The sequence below is a fragment of the Taeniopygia guttata genome, chromosome 14 (assembly GCF_048771995.1).
Source record: "Taeniopygia guttata chromosome 14, bTaeGut7.mat, whole genome shotgun sequence".
In the NCBI taxonomy this organism is placed as follows: domain Eukaryota; kingdom Metazoa; phylum Chordata; class Aves; order Passeriformes; family Estrildidae; genus Taeniopygia; species Taeniopygia guttata.
This window is the reverse complement of record NC_133039.1, coordinates 6,518,908-6,537,900: the sequence shown is the minus strand read 5'-3', so window position 1 is coordinate 6,537,900 and position 18,993 is coordinate 6,518,908. Positions and strand designations below refer to the sequence as shown.

Below are 18,993 nucleotides of genomic sequence, written 5' to 3'. Positions count from 1 at the left end.
TGTCCAAGGGCTCCTCTGGCAGCCCTGGGAATGCTCTCATTCCCTGGGGAGCCTGCTCAGTGTCCCACCACCCTCGGGGGATGGGGAAAAGCTCTCCCCGCTCTCCCCCGGCCCTCCCCGGCACAGCTCGGGGTGAGGGGAGCAGCGCCCGCCCGGCACTCACAGTACAGGAAGGCAATGGAGCGCAGCAGCACGATGCGGGTCAGCCAGAAGGTGCCCGGGGAGAGCGGCGAGGCCGCGGTTCCGAGCCGGGGCTCGGGGGATGCGGCGGGAGCCGCTCCGGGAGCTCCGGGGGCCGCTCCGGGCCCGGCCGGGCGGCGCTGCCGCAGCCCCGCGCTGGGCGCCGCCATGTCGGGCACAGCGAGCATGTGCGGCGGGCGGGGCGGGCCCGGGGCGCGGCGGGGACGGGAAAATAGGGGAGAAACGGGGGAAAATGGGGAGAAATGGGGGAAAATGGGGAGAAACGGGGAGAAAGCGGCGGAAACGGGGAGAAACAGGGAGAAATTGGGCGAACGCTCTGCAAAGCGCAGCCGCCGTGCCGGGCACGGCGTGTGCGGCTCGCGGGGCGGGATGTGACGGGACACGGCGGGGACTGGGACAAAATAGGGGGAAAACGGGGGGAAATGGGGATAAATGGGCAGAAACGAGGAGAAATGGGCAGAAACGGGGAGAAACAGGGAGAAACAGGGAGAAACCGGCAGAAACGGGGAGAAACAGGGAGAAATTGGGAGAACGCTCTGCAAAGCGCGGCTGCCGTGTCGGGCACGGCGTGTGCGGCCCGGCGGGGCGGGATGTGACGGGACACGGCGGGGACCGGGAGAAAACGGGGAAAACGGGGAGAGATGGAGAAAAAGTGGCAGAAACGGGGAGAAATGGAGAAAAATTGGCAGAAACGGGGAGAAATGGAGAAAAAGTGGCAGAAATGGGGAGAAACGGGCAGAATGAGCTGCAAAGCGCGGCCGCCGTGTCGGGCGCGGCGTGTGCGGTCCGGCGGGGCGGGATGTGACGGGACACGGCGGGGACCGGGAGAAAACGGGGAAAACGGGGATAATTTTCTGCGAACCGGCGAGAAAATGCGAAGTTTTATTTGAAAAATAAAAGAAAAGAGGCGGTCAGCGCGGCTGCGGAGGTGTGAGAGGGCTGGAGCGTCTCAGTGATGCGGGAGCTGGGGAGGAGGGAAGGTGAGAGGGGATCCCATGCATCCAAATATTCCTATATTTCCAAGGGGTTTGGAGGATGATGCCGGGCTCTGTTCGGTGATGCTCAGTGACAGGATGAGGAGAGATACCCGAAGGTAAATCGGAACCCACATTGCAGGATATTCTGGTTTGGATCGAGTCCCTTCAGTGAATGGCTCACATTGAATCCACAGCCTTGGACTTGTCAGCACCATGCTGGGACCTGCTGAGCTCAGGACAGATAAACACAACAAATTCCACCTCAATTTACAGAAAAACTGGTTTCCATGGAGGTGGCAGGGCCATGGAACGGGGAGGGTGTGGATTTTCCTCTCTGGAGACATCCCAAACCCACCTGGACACATTCCTGTGTCACCTGCTCCAGGTGACCCTGCCTGGGCTGGGGAATTTGAGTTCATTTTAAGTTCAATTCCTCAGGTTTTCCTCATAGAATCACGGCATGGTTTGGGTTGGGAGGGACCTTAAAGCTCATCCAGTTACAATTTTAGGCACCTTCCACTGTCCCAGGTTGGTCCAAGCCCTGTCCAAGCTGGCCTTGGACACTTCCAGGGATCCAGGGGCAGCCACAGCTTCTCTGGGAATTCCATCCCAGCTCCTTCCACCCTCACAGGAAAGGATTTCCTCCTAAAATCCCATCAAAATTCACTCCTTGTGATGCCACCATGATTTTTATTTTAAATAATTCACAGACCTCAAACACTTGGCTGCATGGAGTTCATAAATAGTATTTTTGAGCATAAACATATATTGAGTATCCTCTTAGTAAACATCTCGGTGCTGGTCGCTGAGAAAGCATCTGCTATCAGGTGTAACATTATTCAACACTTCCCAGCCTCTAAACCAGTCCCTTCTAAATGCACCTTTTGTTTTTCCAGTTTCCCATCAGTGCTGCTTGCATTGTTCTCCTTAGGGAAAAAAAATAGAAAAAAAATGCCACATAATGGTGCATTGTATAGGGAAGGAAAAATCAGCTGTTTGTTAAAGGCCACTGGAATACTGCAGTTCTGGATCGGCCACGAGGTTTGGAGAGGAAAATTTAAATATATGGGAGCTAATGGTTTCCTTTGTGGGGTCTTTTACAGCAAATTCCACATTAAACGGGGGTGTCTGTAAAACAAACTGGATAATTGAGGAAATTACTGCGGGAAAGTGGAGGGTTTAGGCTAAAGTTTAGCAAAAAGGGAAGAGTAATTGGGGCTGGGAGGGGATGGGGAGCTGGGTCGGTTTTCATGGCCGAGGGTAGTGCCACATCATGGGCCGGGAGCACCTTCCAACAGGACAAGCTGCAAATGTTAAGCCTAAACCAGCAGATGTGTGTTGTTACTGAAAAGGACTCAATTCTCCTGACAGCAGTGGAAGCCTTTCCTGGCTTTCCTGGAAGAAGATTCAGGCTAGAAAGTAAAACATGATAAAGCAGTAGTTGATCAGGACACCAAATGACGTCTTTTCTGTCCCAAATACGACTCGAGGATCTTTGTGCGTCCCTCCCAACTCAGATATTCTGTGATTTCACAAACCCCCTTGTGGGGACCATCACCTGTGCTGGCTTTTCTGCTCAATTCTCAATTTCTTCTTTTATTTTCAGCTGGCAACTTAAGGAAAGAAAACAGTGCAAACCCCGAGCAAAACCAACTCAGAGCGAGGTTTGGAGCCTTCCAAGCCTCCAGGGGAAGGCAATTCATGAATGCCAGGCGGGCAGGGGCATCATTGATGCTCATCTTCATTCACCAAGCCACCCCCAAGGCCACGTCCCCTATTTTGCTGTGTTCCAAACCAGCTGCAGGAGTGCCAGGGGAACAAGCCTTTACTGTCACAGCAGCCAGCAGCTGTCCCCAGCAGCGCCCCAACCCCGCTGGCTGGCCCTGGCACCCGAAATCGCTCTGTGTTCATTCAGCTCTGGCCTTTCTCCCCTCTGGCTGCCAGGATTTGGGTTGAAAGGGAGCAGAGAAAGCTGAGCTCAGGAGGCAGCACAGCACGGGGGGCTCCTCTGAAGAGAGCAGACATTCAGCTGTGGATAATGCAGGCACGCACCGAGCACTCAGCTGCGCTCGCTGAAGGGGACACGGGCACCTCACAGAGAATTCGGGACCTTCCTTCTGCTAATCTGTTTTTTTTTTTTTTTTCCAGCAGTAATAATTTTTCCCTTTAAAATCCCAAATTATCCCTGTGGAAATCTGGTCTTCAGCTCCAGGATTAAGGCTGGAAAGGATTTTTAGAGAAGAAACACCTTTTTTTCTCGTGTACTTGTGCAGGTTAATGAGGAGGGGCTGGTTCAGAAGAGGGATCCTTAAGTGGTACCATAGGACAAAAAATTAATTATCACAATAATCGTAATTAATCACAATAATCCCCATTATTTTGAAAAAATGTCATGCAGGCTGTGCTATGCAGGAGAAAAGAAGCCAACACCTCACCTGGCATTTAACGTGTAATTCATACATGGCTGGGTTTTGATCCTGCAAAAATATTTTGGGTTTTTTGCTGTGATCTTCAAATACTTGAATAAATAACAAACTTTATGCAATAAATATTGAATTGAAAAATTGACATCAGATGTCCTTTCTCTTTGGTATCCACCACTCAAAACTAGAAGAGGATTTAGGGATCCCAGGCGCTCCTCTCCGCTTCCATTGCAAGAAGGAGGAGATAAATCAGTGGAGTCCTGCCCAGTGCAGGTGTGCAGGGGTTTTTTTATCTGCACCAGGTAAATATTCATGTTGGAAAAATGCTGCTGCAGGTCACAGAGTTGTGGGATTGGGACGGAAAAGCCCCCTTGGATCATCCAGTGCCAAGGCCACCCCTAACCCATGTCCCCAAGTGCCACAGCCACACGAGCTTTGGGTGAGGCAAGGCTCATTTTATGTGAACAAAAGGCAAATTTTGGACCTGAAGTGACCTGCAAGGAATGGATCTCCATAAATTTGGCCTTAAAATTGCATGAGCAGCCAGCAGAGCCTTCCCAAGCACTCAGTGTGGGATGGGACCCACCACTATTGTCCAGCTTGAGGGCAAAGCTTGTTTTAATTGAAATTAATTGAAATTACCACCTGTGTTCTTATTCCTTCTGTTCAGATATCAGGAGTTTTTCTGGAAAGGCTTGAACATTGTTTCACAGCAGCCTCAGAGCTGCCACGTGCTCTGGGCTGAGCATTAATCCTGCAGGTGTCAAAGGCCGATTTTAACACCACAGGTTCCTCTTATCTGATCAGGGTTTGTTTTTAATTCCCCATAAGGCTCTTTCTCTTTGCTCCTTGGAATTCCCATGTGCAATCTGCTGGCAGGTCAAAGGAGGCCAGCTTGGGATAAATGAGAACTTTCCCCCTTGGTCAGATGAGGGATGGAGCCCAGTTTGGGAGGAGCACGGTCTGTGTGCGCATCCCAGAGCACATCCACGGGCTCCAGAGATTCCACGTGCTCTCATCCTCTAAAAATGCCTTCCCTGGCTGCCACTGGAAAGGAAATTTTTCCTTCCTGGCACGAGCAGGGCTCTGCCTGCTCTGGAGCCAATGCACACACGCTCTTATTCCTGCAGGAGGAAGGGGTATGGAACAGAGGAACTGGGATGGGAGGTGGAGCAGCCTTCATCCCACAGGGGTGCTGAGGATTCCCAAGTGGGAATGTGATGGAACCATGCACACAGGCTTTGGATTTACTGCCCGATTCCCAGAAACACAGGCTGAGCTGGCCAGGAATTTTCTTGGAGGCCACGTCAGAAGATGAAGCAATATTCCAAATATCAGCCTCTGCTGTGCCCACTCCGTCAGGAGGAGCTGGAGCTGTTCCCCCAAATCCTCTCTAAACTGGGCGCACTGGGCAACAGGAACCTGGGTTGTTCCTTCCCAAATCTGCACCTTTTTGCTGGGAATGCTGATGTCAGGGCCTGCTGTGTCAGGCCAGGATGGCAGAGCCTGTGGGATCCTGCCCTGCAGCTCCAGGCTGTGCCCATCCCTGGGCAAACGTCCCCATCCTTTGTCATACAAAAATCTGGCCACGAGACCCCCAGAGGGCCCCACTTGAACCCACTTGTTCCCTGAGCATTATCTCATTCCATTTCATGGATGAGCGAACTTCTCAGGAAACCAGAGCTCCTGAGCACCTCCAGCTCCCTCCTGTCCCTGTGTTCTGGCTGTGTGAGGCTGGGGAATTGTGCTCCATCCCCCGAGGAGGGACAGGGAACACGGAAAGGTTTGTGCGGGATCAGGACGTGCGGCAGGACACGTTCCCTGCCCCGCTCCAGGCACGGCCTCATCCCCCAGCCCATCTCCAGAATAAGAGGAAACAACCACCCAAAGTCACCTTCCTCCTTCTACCTGTGCTGGACAAAGAGGAATTCAAGCCTGTGGGCTGGGAGATGCAATTCCCTGCCTCAGGCAGGGCTGGGGAGCTCTGGAAGGCAGCGGTGAGCAGGGAAAAAAACCAAAGTCTGTAATTCCTCCTGTCCTTGGGGGCTTCTTTTGCAGGAATCTTTGGAGCTGAAGACAGGGAGCAGAAAAAAAGAGGTTCTTGTTCCTGTTCCTACCTCCAAAACTCCGAGCATCCCACAAATCCCTTCCCAGCCTCAGTCACGCACTGAGGTTGGGATCTTCCGAGGAAAGAGCTCCAAAGGAGGGGCTGGATTGGGAAAAAAATGGACTAAAAATAGTGATTATTGCTTGGACTCACCCCTGGCTAGAACAGATGAAACACTGGAATTCTGTGAGTCAAGGTAAATTGCCCAATGAGACAGGATTTATAGGAATATGCATTAATTATGTGTCACAGGAGACGGGGGGGGGGGAAAAAAGATTTTCCCAAGTGTCCAACAGCACTGCAAAGTCACCAATCCATAGCCCAGGGAAACATAAACTCATCCCCAATCTCATTAAATTTTAGAAGAAAATTTCAATTATTCAATTAGCAAGTCCAATGTATTTAGCTCACCTTGAGCCTTGAAATATATTTTTTTTTTTAAAGACGCTTTGAAAATTGTATTTCAACTATGTCAGGCGGTAACTCTGCAAACAGAAAGCTGAAAAGCGGAAAAATTAGTTTGGGTTGTTTTTTTTTTTTAATAAAATTAAATCCTGCTTTGCCGTTTGAGAGAACAAATTAATTTTCACATAGAAAGCAGACGGATGTTTGGGCACATTTAAACACATTTAAATTCAAAGCATACGGTTTATTTATTACACATCACAGTAATTAAACAAAAACCACCATATTCCTGGTACTTTTTAAACGCTGGAATGCTTGAAGCCAAATTTCTTATTTTCCCCCCTGTGACTCTCTGTTTTTCCGGGGGTAAGTAGCAGATAAAACTTGAATTCGGGGAGCTGCTTTTATTTCCCCCCCCACCCCCCAGTCGCAATTAGAAGGCTGAATTCCGCGGATAATTAGAATCAAATGCTCCAAAGAAATGCTGGAAGAGCAGGGCTGGCTCGGAAAGGGACAGACGGGGGAGATTTTGGGGGTCACCCTCCCTTTTTTCCCCCCATCCAAAGGCTCACCCGGAGGTGCCGCATCCTCCTCCGGCCGGGACCTCCCGGGCGCTTCCCGGTGCTCGGGATGGAGCCCGCTGCGGGAAGGCTGCGGGAAAAGAGGAGGGACACGGGGAAAAAGTCGGGGAAGGGACACGGAGGGTCTGGTGTCGCTTTTTTTCCCAGCGATTCCCCGATTTTTCCTTGTTACTCGCCCGCTGGAGGCAGCGGGACCGAAGCGATGCGCTCGGGGCTGCGGGAGCGCACGGCCCCGGGGACACCGGGGACACAGCGAGTTTTGCCCTCCCAACTGCCCCCCAAAAAAACCTGGAAAAGGGGATTGGAAAGAACCGGCGGTCCCACGGTGCCGCTCCGCGCCTCTGCCCCGCGGCACTCGGGAAAGAACCCGGCTGCTCCACGCCGCACCCGCTAGAAAACCGGGACCCGGCTGAAAAACCGGGACCCCGCTGGAAAACCGGGATCCCTGCTAGAAAACCGGGACCCCGCTGGAAATTCGGGACCCCCCTAGAAATTCGGGACCCTGCTAGAAAACCGGGACCCCGCTGGAAAACCGGGACCCGGGTGAAAAACCGGGACCCCGCTGGAAAACCGGGATCCCTGCTAGAAAACCGGGACCCCGCTGGAAAACCGGGATCCCTGCTAGAGAACCGGGACGCCCCTAGAAAACCGGGACCCCGCTGGAAAACCGGGACCCCGCTGGAAATCCGGGATCCCTGCTAGAAAACCGGGACCCCGCTAGAAAACCGGGACCCCGCTGGAAAACCGGGACCCCGGCTGCACACCGGAGCACGAAACACATCCCCACCGGCGGGGGGTCCCCGCCAGTACCGCGCGGCGGTGAAGCCCCCGGACGATTTGCAGCGGATAAAAAGGCACAGAGGAGCCGAAAAGAGGCAGGCGGAACGGGGAGCCGGAGGAGCGGCGGGTGGCATCCAGCGGGCCGGGGCGGCAGCGGATCCCTCAGCGGATCCCTCAGCGGGACCCCGCGGCGGCGGCGGCGGCTCCGGCCGGCGGAGCGGCGGCTCTGAGGCGGCGGGCGGGCGGCACGGGCCCGCCGCCCGAAACCACGCCCCTTATGCAAATCACCGCGCCGTCTCCACCAATGGCGAGCGGCGGCGGAGGCGGGGCCGCTCGCCCTGCCCTTAAAGTAACTTGTTGCCAGGGGCCCCGTTTCGCACTGGACGTGGAGCGCGGCGCGGGCAGCGCGGGCGGCGGCGGGACCGGCTGCGGAGCTCAGCGGGGGGAACGCGGATTTTCAGCTGAGTTTTGAGCCTTTCGTGTATTTTTATTTTTCCTTCTAGAACTTATTATTTTTGCTCGTTTTCCCGCGGCGCCCCGCGGAGGGTGCGCACCCTCCCCTTCCCCACACACCGCTCCACCGGGCGGGCACAACGCGCGGCCGGCCCGCCGATGCTCAACATGACCGAGGAGCACGACAAAGCGCTGGAGGCTCCGTGCAGCCCCGCCGGCACCAGCAGCTCCATGTCGCACGTGGACTCGGACTCGGACTCGCCGCTCTCCCCCGCCGGCTCCGAGGGGTTGGGCTGCGCCCCCGCGCCCGCCCCGCGCCCGCCGGGCGCCGCCGCCGCCGCGCTGGGGGCCAAGGTGGACGCGGCCGAGGTGGACGAGCGCTTCCCCGCCTGCATCCGCGACGCCGTCTCGCAGGTGCTCAAGGGCTACGACTGGAGCCTGGTGCCCATGCCCGTCCGCGGCAACGGATCGCTGAAAGCCAAGCCGCACGTCAAGCGGCCCATGAACGCCTTCATGGTGTGGGCGCAGGCCGCCCGCAGGAAGCTGGCGGATCAGTACCCGCATCTGCACAACGCCGAGCTCAGCAAGACGCTGGGCAAGCTCTGGCGGTGAGTGCCGAGATGCGCGGAGCCTCCGCGGGGCAGCGCGCCCGGGCTCCCCCTTCCTCCCTCCCTCCCTCCTTCCCGGCGGCTTTTGCTGCCCGCTTTGTTTTTGTTCATCTCCGCTTCTCCGGCTTCTCGGAGCCGTTCGAACGGAGCATCCCCTCCCCGAGCATCCCCTCCCCGAGCATCCCGGCGCGCTGTGAAGGACTCGGCTCCCAAAAATCCCTCCGAGCAGGGCCTTGGGCACCCTCGCTCCTGCCGCGGGTGGATTTTCCCTGCTCCATCACGGAGATGCACAAGCCCTTCCCTTGCCTGCGGTTCCTCCATCCCCACGCGATGAGACTTTTTGAATGACTTGTTTTATGGCTTTTCCAATTTTTTTTTTTTCTCTTTTGGCTGGCTTGATGCTTTACAAGCTATAAACGCAGCTAAACTCATTTTTAGCAGTTGTTTTAACGAGCGCCCTGATTTCCCTGCTTATCTGCTCAGTGCTGCCCGGGGATGCAAACTTTTATTTGCTGAGCAGCATCCGAGCCCGCTTTGCTTTCCAAGGCTCTTCCCCGAGCCACGTTTCTCTGTGTGGTTTATCCCGTGGTGTCTGCCTGTACCTAATTCCCATCTTTCCTGCCTGGCTCGGGCCAGCGATGCTCCCGCTGTGGTTTGAGCCTCTCCAAGAGTTTGCAAAGAGAGGTGTGGGCAGGGGGCAGAGTTTGGAAAGCAATAATCCCATCCCTGGTGCCTTGGTGGTTTCTTTGTAAGCACCAAACAAAGCTGGAAATGTTTGTGGCGACGAGGGGGTGGCATTTGCAGGGCAAACGTGGGGATTATATTTTGTAATTGTGTTAGAAATGTGGAAGGGGGATTTTGTTTTGCCTGGTTACTCCTGTCTATAGTGGTCAGGTTTTTCATGCTGCTGTAGTTGGTATTTTAATCCATTTCTTTGCCGTGGATTTTAACTCCTTTTTACCACAGCAAGTTAATTGTGTAGTTAGCTTGCTGAGTGCATGAGAAGTGGGGATGTGCGAGTCTAAAACCAAGAAGAAAACTTATAAGGAAAAAAAATCCTAATTTTGGCTTTTTTCTTTTCCCTTTCTCTTCCTCATTAAAACAACCAACCTCCCCCAAAAACCAGTTTGTTGAGCGAAAACGAGAAGCGTCCCTTCGTGGAGGAAGCCGAGCGGCTCAGGGTGCAGCACAAAAAGGATCACCCGGATTACAAATACCAGCCCCGGAGGAGGAAAAGCGTCAAAGCCGGGCAGAGTGACTCGGACTCGGGGGCTGAGCTCAGCCACCACGCCGGCACTCAGCTCTACAAGGCTGACACGGGGCTGGGGGGCATGGCCGACTCCCACCACCACGGGGACCACGCAGGTAAAGGGCGGCATTCCCGCTGATCCCTGTGCCATGGGGGTGGGATGGGATCCTGCTGCTTCCCACGCTGCAGAGCCCAAGGCAGATGTTGTCCCATCAGCTGTGCTTGGGAGCATGGCCGTGGTTTTCCTTGGGGAGTGTTCTGAGAGCTGCCTGTGCCATAGGGAATGCCAAAGCATCGGGATCCTGGTCTTCCTGGATGGGGAGAGTGACTTATTCTGGGCTAATTATTGGTGTGATGGGCTAATAAGGGTGCCTGGGGAGCAGGGTCCTTGGGGCAGAGCTTCCCAGCGCTGGGAATTGGTGTGCTGACAGATTCTGGGAGCGCTGGGAACATCCTGCAGCCTCAGACCCCGCTGGGATCACGGCCCTGGCTCCCTCAGGCTCGGCAGCCCGCAGGGAGAGGATGAGCTCCATCGTGGGCTTCACTCTGTGAACGCACCCCTGGTGCTGCCAGGGTGTCCTGCCGTGTCCCAGGGTGATGCTGATGGGCACAGCCTGCTCCCAGCCTCATCCCAGGCCCCGTGTGGGAGGCTCATCCCAGGGGGGACACGGCCACAGGGGTGGACATCCCCCGTGTCTGATGGGTTTAAATCCCCAAAGAGAGTGATGGGTGAAACACATTTACTGGATGATGGAGTCGGGTGTTCTGTGCTCACTGCTGAAACCTCGCTGTCCCTTCACCCCCAGGCCAGCCCCACGGACCCCCCACACCGCCCACCACCCCCAAAACCGACCTGCACCACGGCGGCAAGCAGGAGCTGAAGCACGAGGGCCGGCGCTTGGTGGAGAGCGGCCGCCAGAACATCGATTTCAGCAACGTGGACATCTCGGAGCTGAGCAGCGAGGTCATCAACAACATGGAGACCTTCGACGTGCACGAGTTCGACCAGTACCTGCCCCTGAACGGCCACGCGGCGCTGCCGGCCGAGCACGGCGCCGGCGCCTCAACCTACGGCGCTTCCTACGCGCACTCGGGCGCGGCCGCCCAGGTGTGGACTCACAAGAGCCCGGCCGCGGCCTCGCCGGCGGCCCCAGAGCCCGGCCAGCAGCGGCCCCACATCAAGACGGAGCAGCTGAGCCCCAGCCACTACAGCGAGCAGCCCCACGGCTCCCCGGCGCACTCCGACTCCTACGGCTCCTACGGCGCCCAGCCTTGCGCCACCTCGGCCGCCCCGGCCGCCGCCTCGTCCTCCTCCTTCTCCAGCTCGCAGTGCGACTACACGGACCTGCAGAGCTCCAACTACTACAACCCCTACCCCGGCTACGCCTCCAGCCTCTACCAGTACCCCTATTTCCACTCCTCGCGCCGCCCCTACGCCACCCCCATCCTCAACGGGCTGTCCATCCCGCCGGCGCACAGCCCCACCGCCAACTGGGAGCAGCCCGTCTACACCACCCTGACCAGGCCTTAAAAGGATTCCCGGAGCCTCCCCAGGCTCCCCTGGAATTATGCACTAATGAAGGAATGAGGAGGAAGAGCGTGGAGTGTTCCAAAGTGCCTCCTGAGCCGCTGGGAACTTTCTGCTGGTCGCCGCCTTGCTTCGAAACTTCGCCGAAAGGCCAGAGCTCTATTTTTTTTTTTTTTCCCTTTGATTAGGGTTTAAGAAATTAAAAAAAAAAAAACACGAAAAAAAACCACAAACAAAGGACAAAAAATTAAAAATAAGAGGAAAAAAATACACCAGAAAAGGAAAAGGATCGGTGATGCCTTTTGAGTAAATGAAGGACAAAATGTTGGACTGAGCCGAACTCGCTCGGCCTGGAAATTTGGCCAAGTGCAAAACGTGGAGCAGGGGTGGAGACAAAACAACGACAAAAAAGCTGTTTGAGACTTTCAGGGTCTATTGCAATGTGAGGAACGGACCAACCTTGAGGGCAGGAACTCACTGGGACCAACAGGGATGAGCCCCGAAATCCCAGAAAAATCCCGTGGGAAGAGTCTGATGGGACCAACCAATTCAGTGTCTGAAGTGTTTGTTGATTTATTTTTATTTTTTTGTTTTAGTCAGGAGTTCTTCTAAGCAAGGTTTGGCTGTAATTAACATTTTGTTTTGGGTTTTTTTGTTTTGTTTTTGGAAGCCTCAAATGGTTTTGGTTGTTTTGGTTTTGTTTTTTTTTTTTAATCTGTTAAATATGTATTTATGTTCTGTATTATTTTGTCTTTTAATTAATGAAGTCATTTTGTGCAAAGCGGAAAAAAAAGTAGAACTTTTAAAAGATTTTAAAGATGGGGGAGGGAGCCTAAAAAAATTAGTGGAGATGATACAATAAACTGGTGTTATGAGTCTATAGATTTTCCTTGGTTTTTGGGTTTTTTTCATTTTGGAACCGCTGCGGGAGCCGTGCTGGAGAGAGGGACTGAAGGAATCCGCCTGGAAACTCCAATGGGAATGTCAAATAACCAGGGGGGGCAATTACTAATTCAATTGGGAGGCTCAAATGCTGCCTGGAAGGGGCAGGTGATTTTCTGGCCACCTGGTTTGGGCTGTTAAAATCGGATTTCAGGAGTCTTCGGAGGCTTTCAGAACCAGGACTACTTTAAAGGAGCTGTAATTCCATGAGAAACCATCGACTTCTGCTTTAATTTTGGCTTCTAGGGACCAGATATCATCCATCAAGCTGTGAAACTAAAATCTCCTCCACTAAAAAAAATGGGGTTTAGGGTACTTAGTTTTTAGACTAATATTTCATTGATATATTTCTACTTCTTCCATTGTATGCTGAGCATATAAATAACCATCTATTTTATGGGAATTTGTGCCTTTAAAAGCCTTTGTAAATCTAAACCCACCTTTCAGAGGTTATTCATCTTTTTACCTTTTCTACGTTTCCTACTCTTTTTTCTAAAAGATATTTTTTTGCGTATTTCCTTTCGTGGGGAAGGGGGGGAGGGACACGCTGGGCTGGGGGAAAAGACAAAAAAAGCTCATTTTTATGCAATCTATTTTTCTGTATAAAGTTTGAAAGACTTTTGGTTGTTACTGATCTGTTCTCTTCACTCGCTTCTGACTAAGCAATGCTAACTTTTGTACAGATCCATTTGATAAAATTAAAAAGTGCTTTTTATCAAGGATGTGTTCTGTTTTCTTTCTGCTTGAGCCTGTTTTCTGTGCTGGGAAAAAAAAAAACCTGGGAAAACAGCTTGGAAGGCGATGGAAATCTTCAGAATAAAATATTTTCATCAAGGATTTGTTTCCCTTTTAGTCTGGATAATTTTTTTTTCTTGCTCCTTTTCCCTGCGCTTTGTGTCTTACTCCTGAGATTTTTTTTTTTTTAAATATAGATAAATTAATTTGATTTTTCCTTTAGGAAGGGCATTTCCATGCCCATAATCCTGAGGATTATGGATTTGTTTCCCTTTTAGTCTGGATAATTTTTTTTCATTGCTCCTTTTCCCTGTGCTTTGTGTCTTACTCTTGAGAATTTTTTTTTTGGAATACAGATAAATTAATTTGATTTTTCCTTTAAGAAGGGCATTTCCATGCCCATAACCCTGAGGATTTCCTAGGATTTCAGACTGCTCACAGGAGGCCGGGTTTGCAAGGTTTTAGCCTCAGCTGATTTTCCTTCTGTGGGAAATTTACAGGAAGAAATTCCCTTTTTCTGCTTGGTGAGCCCTGGTAAATAAATCCCCCTGAGTGAGGAGAGCAACCAAATTACACGTTGCACATCAGGCTTGGTTTATTCCTTTTTTCAACACTGTCATTAACATTGTTAACGTTTATAACTTTTATTTTGCTTTCTTACAGCAAACATTCCCTCCCTTTCCAGCTTTGCTTGGGGAGCAAAGGGGTCTCAACCTGGGAGGAAAAAATTTGGGAATTTCAGCCCTCCCTGCTGGAGAGAAAAGGCTGGAACAGGGAAGGGGATAAATGTGACGTGTAATAATGATAATTAATGAAGCTGCAGCCCGTTAGGAAGGGCTGGGGAGCAGAATCCCGGGCGGATTTTGGTGTTGGCAGCCTTTGCCAAGAGGGGCTGGAAGGCGACACCATTTTCTCCGTGCTCCTTTCCAGGCTCCTGGCAGGAGGATTTAATTCCAGTTGGAGCCAAAGTGCAGCGTCACTCCCTTCCCTCCTCCCGTGACTCTGCAGATTTCACTTGAATTCTGATTTATGCCTGGAAAATGGATGAGTTTTGGCTCAGCCCTTGAGGTTGGGGTTTGTCTCCAAACCCGTGTGCAGCGAGAGGGGGGAAAGGGAATAAAAGGTGAGATGGGGATGAGCTTTGCTTTCTGCTGGATGCTTGATGGTACAGCTTAATTGTAAATACAAATTAACCCAGTGGGAAGAAATAATGATGTTTAACTCCGGAAGGTCGAATGATTTCTTTATTATAACTATAATACATTAATAGACTATTTAAAAGAAATACTGAAACTACAAACTTATTTTGTCTAACTACCGTATCTAACTCACAACTTGTGACCCTCTCTCCAGAGTCCAGACACAAGTAGATTAAATTTGCCATCAATGTCAAACAATCCTCACCAGAATCTAATCAAACAATCACCTTAGGTAAACAATTCTCCAAACACATTCTATATAAGAAAAACAAGGAGAAGAAATTAAAATTGTTTTCTCTTTCTTCTCTCTGTGCACCTCTATGAAAAAATCCTGAGAGAGAGAAGAATCTGCCTGGTACACAGCTTGGAGTGGCTTCACTGGTGGCTGATAAAATTAAACTGTGTGAGATAAAGCGGTGAGCCACCCAAAATAACAACATTAAAAATTGAAAATCACCCCGAAATATCGAAGATTGCCCTGAAGCATCCCTGGCTCCTGGGAGAGCACGGGGAGGGGGCTCTGTGCATGCAGCAGGATGGATCCTGGCTCCTTTCCCTCCTCCCAGTGACACGGGTGACAGCCAGTGCCACCTCCTTGTCCCAGCCAGGAGCTGCAGGATGGAGCTGTGCTCTCATCCCAAGGATTGCACATCCCAACCAGGCAGGTTTTAAATCCACTTGGTTGGTTTTATTTCCCACGAGCTTTGCAGAAAGGAATTTCATTTTTGCGGGTGTTTACAGAAATAGGGTCATTAAATTGTGTATTATAATATAGATCTATATTGTATTTTACCATGGAATTGGGGCTGGGAGGGATCCACAAGGATCATGCGAGTCCAATCCTGATTTTAGATTTAATTCTCTATTTTAGATCCATCCTATAGGGTGACGGGAGCTTTGGAATCATCAAATCCTGGAATGGTGGGGTTGGAAAAGACCTTAAAACTCATCCTGGTCCCATCCAGGGCAGGGACAACTTCAGATATCCCAGGCTGCTCCATCCAGCCTGGCCTTGGACACTTGGAGAGCTCCTGGAAGCAATTCCAGGGAACAGCTCCTGGGGTTTTGTGGGTAAAACTCAGAGATGTTGCAGAATGGATGTTCAGGCAGGTAAAATGCAGCATCCTGGATAACCCAGGACTAAAACTCAGGTTTTAGGTGGAGCTGGACATTCCCAAGATCTCCCAAATTTCATTCCCTACTCAATTTATACTTCCTCACATTTTCCCACTTGTGAGGAAAACACGCATCAGTTTTTACCCAAAAAAAGAGATAATTTGGATCAGAAATTACCACTGCTGGCCCAGCTGCATTTCCAGCTTGTCCTCCCCTTCCCTTTGCAGTCCAGGCTGAGGGAGGAGAAGGATTTTCCAGGAGTTTTCCAGGCTGAAAGGCAGCATTGTGTGCTCGGGGCTGCTGGCTCTGCGCTGGCAATGTCTCTGCAGAGTCAATGAGATCAGGTGAAACCAGGGCTGCCTTTTGACCCCTGGCTGCCAACAAAAAAAAAAAAAAAAAAAAGGCTTCTCAAGATAATTACAGGGATCCACGGGTGAGAAAAGTCCCTCCATTTTATTTTTGGAGCAGGGAATAAAGAGTGTTGCTGTTTAGCTCAGGCAGTGCTAGTTAGCAAGAAAGAGGAAATTAATTTTATAGACCATATCCACATTCTTTCTGCAGGCTGGAAAAAAAAATGTCCCTTCCCATCCTCCTTGTTTTAATTCTTTTCTGGAGTGACATCAACTCGTGTTACACTTTTTTTTTTTTTTTCCTGCAAAATAATGATTAAAAGGCATTTTTTATGACATCCTTGAACTTTAATAAACTTCCACATAGGGATGTCCCTGCCTGTGCATTGACCTCTTCCCTCTTCCACCTTTACATTCCCAGGGTTGGATGCTCTCTCTGGTCTGGGATTTGGATGGGAAAAAAAAAAAAACCAGAAAATAAAAATACCTGGAGATGTGATGTCATTTGGGACACAGGGTGGATTCCAGGAGGGCAGGAAAAGAGGAAAAGCCTTTTCCAGCTGATCCTGGCAGGTCAGAGCTTTGCTGCCACAGGGATTTGGGAGCAGGAGAGGCACATCCGAACCCAGGGGAGGTTTGGTGGCCATGAGGAGGTTTTGGTGGCCATGAGAAGATTTTGGTGGCCATGAGAAGGTTTTGGTGGCCATGAGAAGCTTTTGGTGGCCATGAGAAGGTTTTGGTGGTCATGAGAAGGTTTTGATGGCCATGGGAAGCTTTTAGTGGCCATGGGAAGATTTTGGTGCCCATGAGGAGGTTTTGGTGGCCATGAGGAGGTTTTGGTGGCCATGAGGAGGTTTTGGTGGCAATGAGAAGGTTTTGGTGGCAATGAGAAGGTTTTGGTGGTCATGAGGAGGTTTTGGCAGCCATGGGAAGGTTTTGGTAAACATGGGAAGCTTTTGGTGGCCATGAGGAGGTTTTGGTGGCCATGAGGAGGTGACACTGCAGTGACCCCAGCGTGGCACAGCCCTGTCCCCACGGAGCTGGGATGAGTTTCCCTTTGGGAATCTTTAAGGAAACTCCAACACTGCTGGAAAAGCCTTCAGGGCCGTGAGTTTGGATTTAGGGCTCTGAGGGCAAATTCCTGAACACCAATTGACCAAGGGCTCCAAACTCCCTTTTTGGGATGGGAGGAGGGAATTTCACATCCATTCCTGACTGTCCATGAGGGATACATGGAAAAACCCCAGGAGACAACACTGTCACAGCCTCACCACTGCCCTGCTCCTCCTCAGAGACCCTGCAGAGGCTCTGCCAGGTTTTTTTGGGAGTTCTCCACGTTAACAGAGTGAGGGGACACTGCAGAGGATTCCAGGATCCCAGGAGAGCCCATCCAGGCCCGAATCCACAAATATCTCACAAATCCCATTCCAGAACATCACACCCATCCCAGAACATCACACAAATTCCAGAACATCACACAAATCCCATCCCAGAACATCACACAAATCCCATCCCAGAACATCACAGCCATCCCACCATGGAACCTCACATCCATCCCAGCACCTCACACTGATCCTGTTCAATCCCTTCACACTCATCCCAGCATGCAATCTCACCCCCATCCCATCCCATCCCATCCCATCCCATCCCATCCCATCCCATCCCATCCCATCCCATCCCATCCCATCCCATCCCATCCCATCCCATCCCATCCCATCCCATCCCTCTCCCTGTCCCCTCCTCTCTCTCCCTGCCCCTGGATTTTTTGTGGCTGTGTGCTGGGGCAATACCGCCCCTGTCAGAGTGACATTAAAACATTTCTCTCCTCCCCTCTCTCACCCCCCTCCTCCTCTTTTCCTCACTTTTCTTTTTTTTTCCTGGAGCTGTCAAAATTCCCGGCGCGGGGCTGGGAAAGGGTTAAACATTTGGAAAGGCCTTGTTTGAGGTAGAGTGAATTTTAACCACCACACACATAACGAATGCGCAGCAGCCTGAATTGCTGGTGAGGAGCCAAGAGCACAAGAGAGGAGCTGCTGAATTTTAATGATTCATTATTGCATGGAAGGCCTTTGTCTTCCTTTATCCGGTGCACAATAAAAGAATTAATTGGACAGAAAATGGCAGGGCAAAGAACTGACAAGTCATTAAGGGGCTCTGAATGGCTGATTAGGTGCACATTGGGGGTGGAATTTCAACTGCACTGTTGCAGCAAGGGCTCTGGAATAATAATGGCATGGCACAGTTTATATTTTGTATGCAGTACCAGAAAGGCCTTTCTGTCGGCATTGTGGGGCTATTTATTCTGCTGTCTATTTAGCCATTGTTGGCATTGTGCTGCCAATAAGAATGCGCAAACAAAGTTGGGATTTTTTTTTAATTTTCCTTTTTTTTTTTTTTTTTTAAGAGGTGGTTGGTGGGGGGGGCAGGGGGGGGTGTTGGATTTCAACTTCAAAATAATTGGGGAAGTAGAATCTCGCTCCGTGCGTGGTTTTATTAATTTTCCTCTCTCTCTCTCAGTGTGTGTGTGTGTGTGTTGAGGACTGGCTGTAAATATTTAGACTTGCCAGAAGGAGCTTCATTTAGCACGAGGAAAAAAGAAGGAATAAACTTTTGGGTTTGTTTTTTTTCCCTTTTTTTTTTTTGGCTTTCCCCCATTTCCAATGATCCGGCGAAGCCTTGCGCAGCTGCCGGAGCCCCCGTGGTGGTGAAAAATGCCGGGTTTGGGGCAGGCAGTGCTTCCCCAGCCCCACTCCAGGAGGATGCAGCCCAAGGAAAAGCAGCCAAGTGGAATTATTGAATTCTTGAATTATTGGTGGCTGGGAAGTGCCCGGGACACGGCGCATCCTTCGGGGCGCATCCTTCGCAGCCGCGCTGCTGTTGGGGATGTCGAGTTGCAATAAAAGCCACACACACACACAGAAACACGGGAGGGGAAAAGGCAGGAATAAAAGCCCGGCCCGCTGGGTAGGTGTGATTCCCGTGGGGAATGGGCTTGGTTGGTAAAAGGAATAACAAATGGGAATCGTGGTTTGCTGTCAGGGCTGGGCGCAGCTGCCGTGAAGTTTCAGGGGGAAAAAAACGGGACTTTAATGGAGATTCAGCTTCCTTTCCTTTCCTTTCCTTTCCTTTCCTTTCCTTTCCTTTCCTTTCCTTTCCTTTCCTTTCCTTTCCTTTCCTTTCCTTTCCTTTCCTTTCCTTTCCTTTCCTTTCCTTTCCTTTCCTTTCCTTTCCTTTCCTTTCCTTTCCTTTCCTTTCCTTTCCTTTCCTTTCCTTTCCTTTCCTTTCCTTTCCTTTCCTTTCCTTTCCTTTCCTTTCCTTTCCTTTCCTTTCCTTTCCTTT

General features: G+C 51.2%; 2 protein-coding genes and 1 long non-coding RNA gene across 4 annotated transcripts in view; 1 reads left to right on the top strand and 2 right to left on the bottom strand.

Moving 5' to 3' along the window:
• Positions 1-368, bottom strand: part of LMF1 (lipase maturation factor 1) — a 150,113-nt gene extending 149,745 nt beyond the window's left edge. The window contains exon 1 of the mRNA XM_032751008.3: positions 164-368. Coding sequence (XP_032606899.2) covers positions 164-368 — 205 coding nt within the window. The remainder of the gene's footprint in view (positions 1-163) is intronic.
• Positions 369-1,064: 696 nt separating this feature from the next.
• On the bottom strand, positions 1,065-7,727 carry LOC140685121 (uncharacterized). Of its 2 annotated transcripts, none has more exons than XR_012058337.1 (3): positions 6,686-7,727; positions 5,719-5,810; positions 1,065-1,404 (listed from the first exon to the last, which is right to left on the bottom strand). It is a non-coding gene; the product is annotated as an uncharacterized lncRNA (long non-coding RNA). The 2 variants fall into 2 exon arrangements; XR_012058338.1 differs by lacking the exon at positions 5,719-5,810 and adding an exon at positions 5,510-5,671.
• A 129-nt stretch (positions 7,728-7,856) lies between these two features.
• SOX8 (SRY-box transcription factor 8) lies at positions 7,857-12,973 on the top strand. The gene is made up of 3 exons (XM_002188658.7): positions 7,857-8,535; positions 9,662-9,900; positions 10,591-12,973. Exons 1-3 carry the CDS (start codon positions 8,087-8,089, stop codon positions 11,313-11,315), a joined length of 1,413 nt encoding a protein of 470 aa, XP_002188694.5. The 5' UTR covers positions 7,857-8,086; the 3' UTR covers positions 11,316-12,973.
• The last annotated feature ends 6,020 nt before the right edge of the window (positions 12,974-18,993 follow it).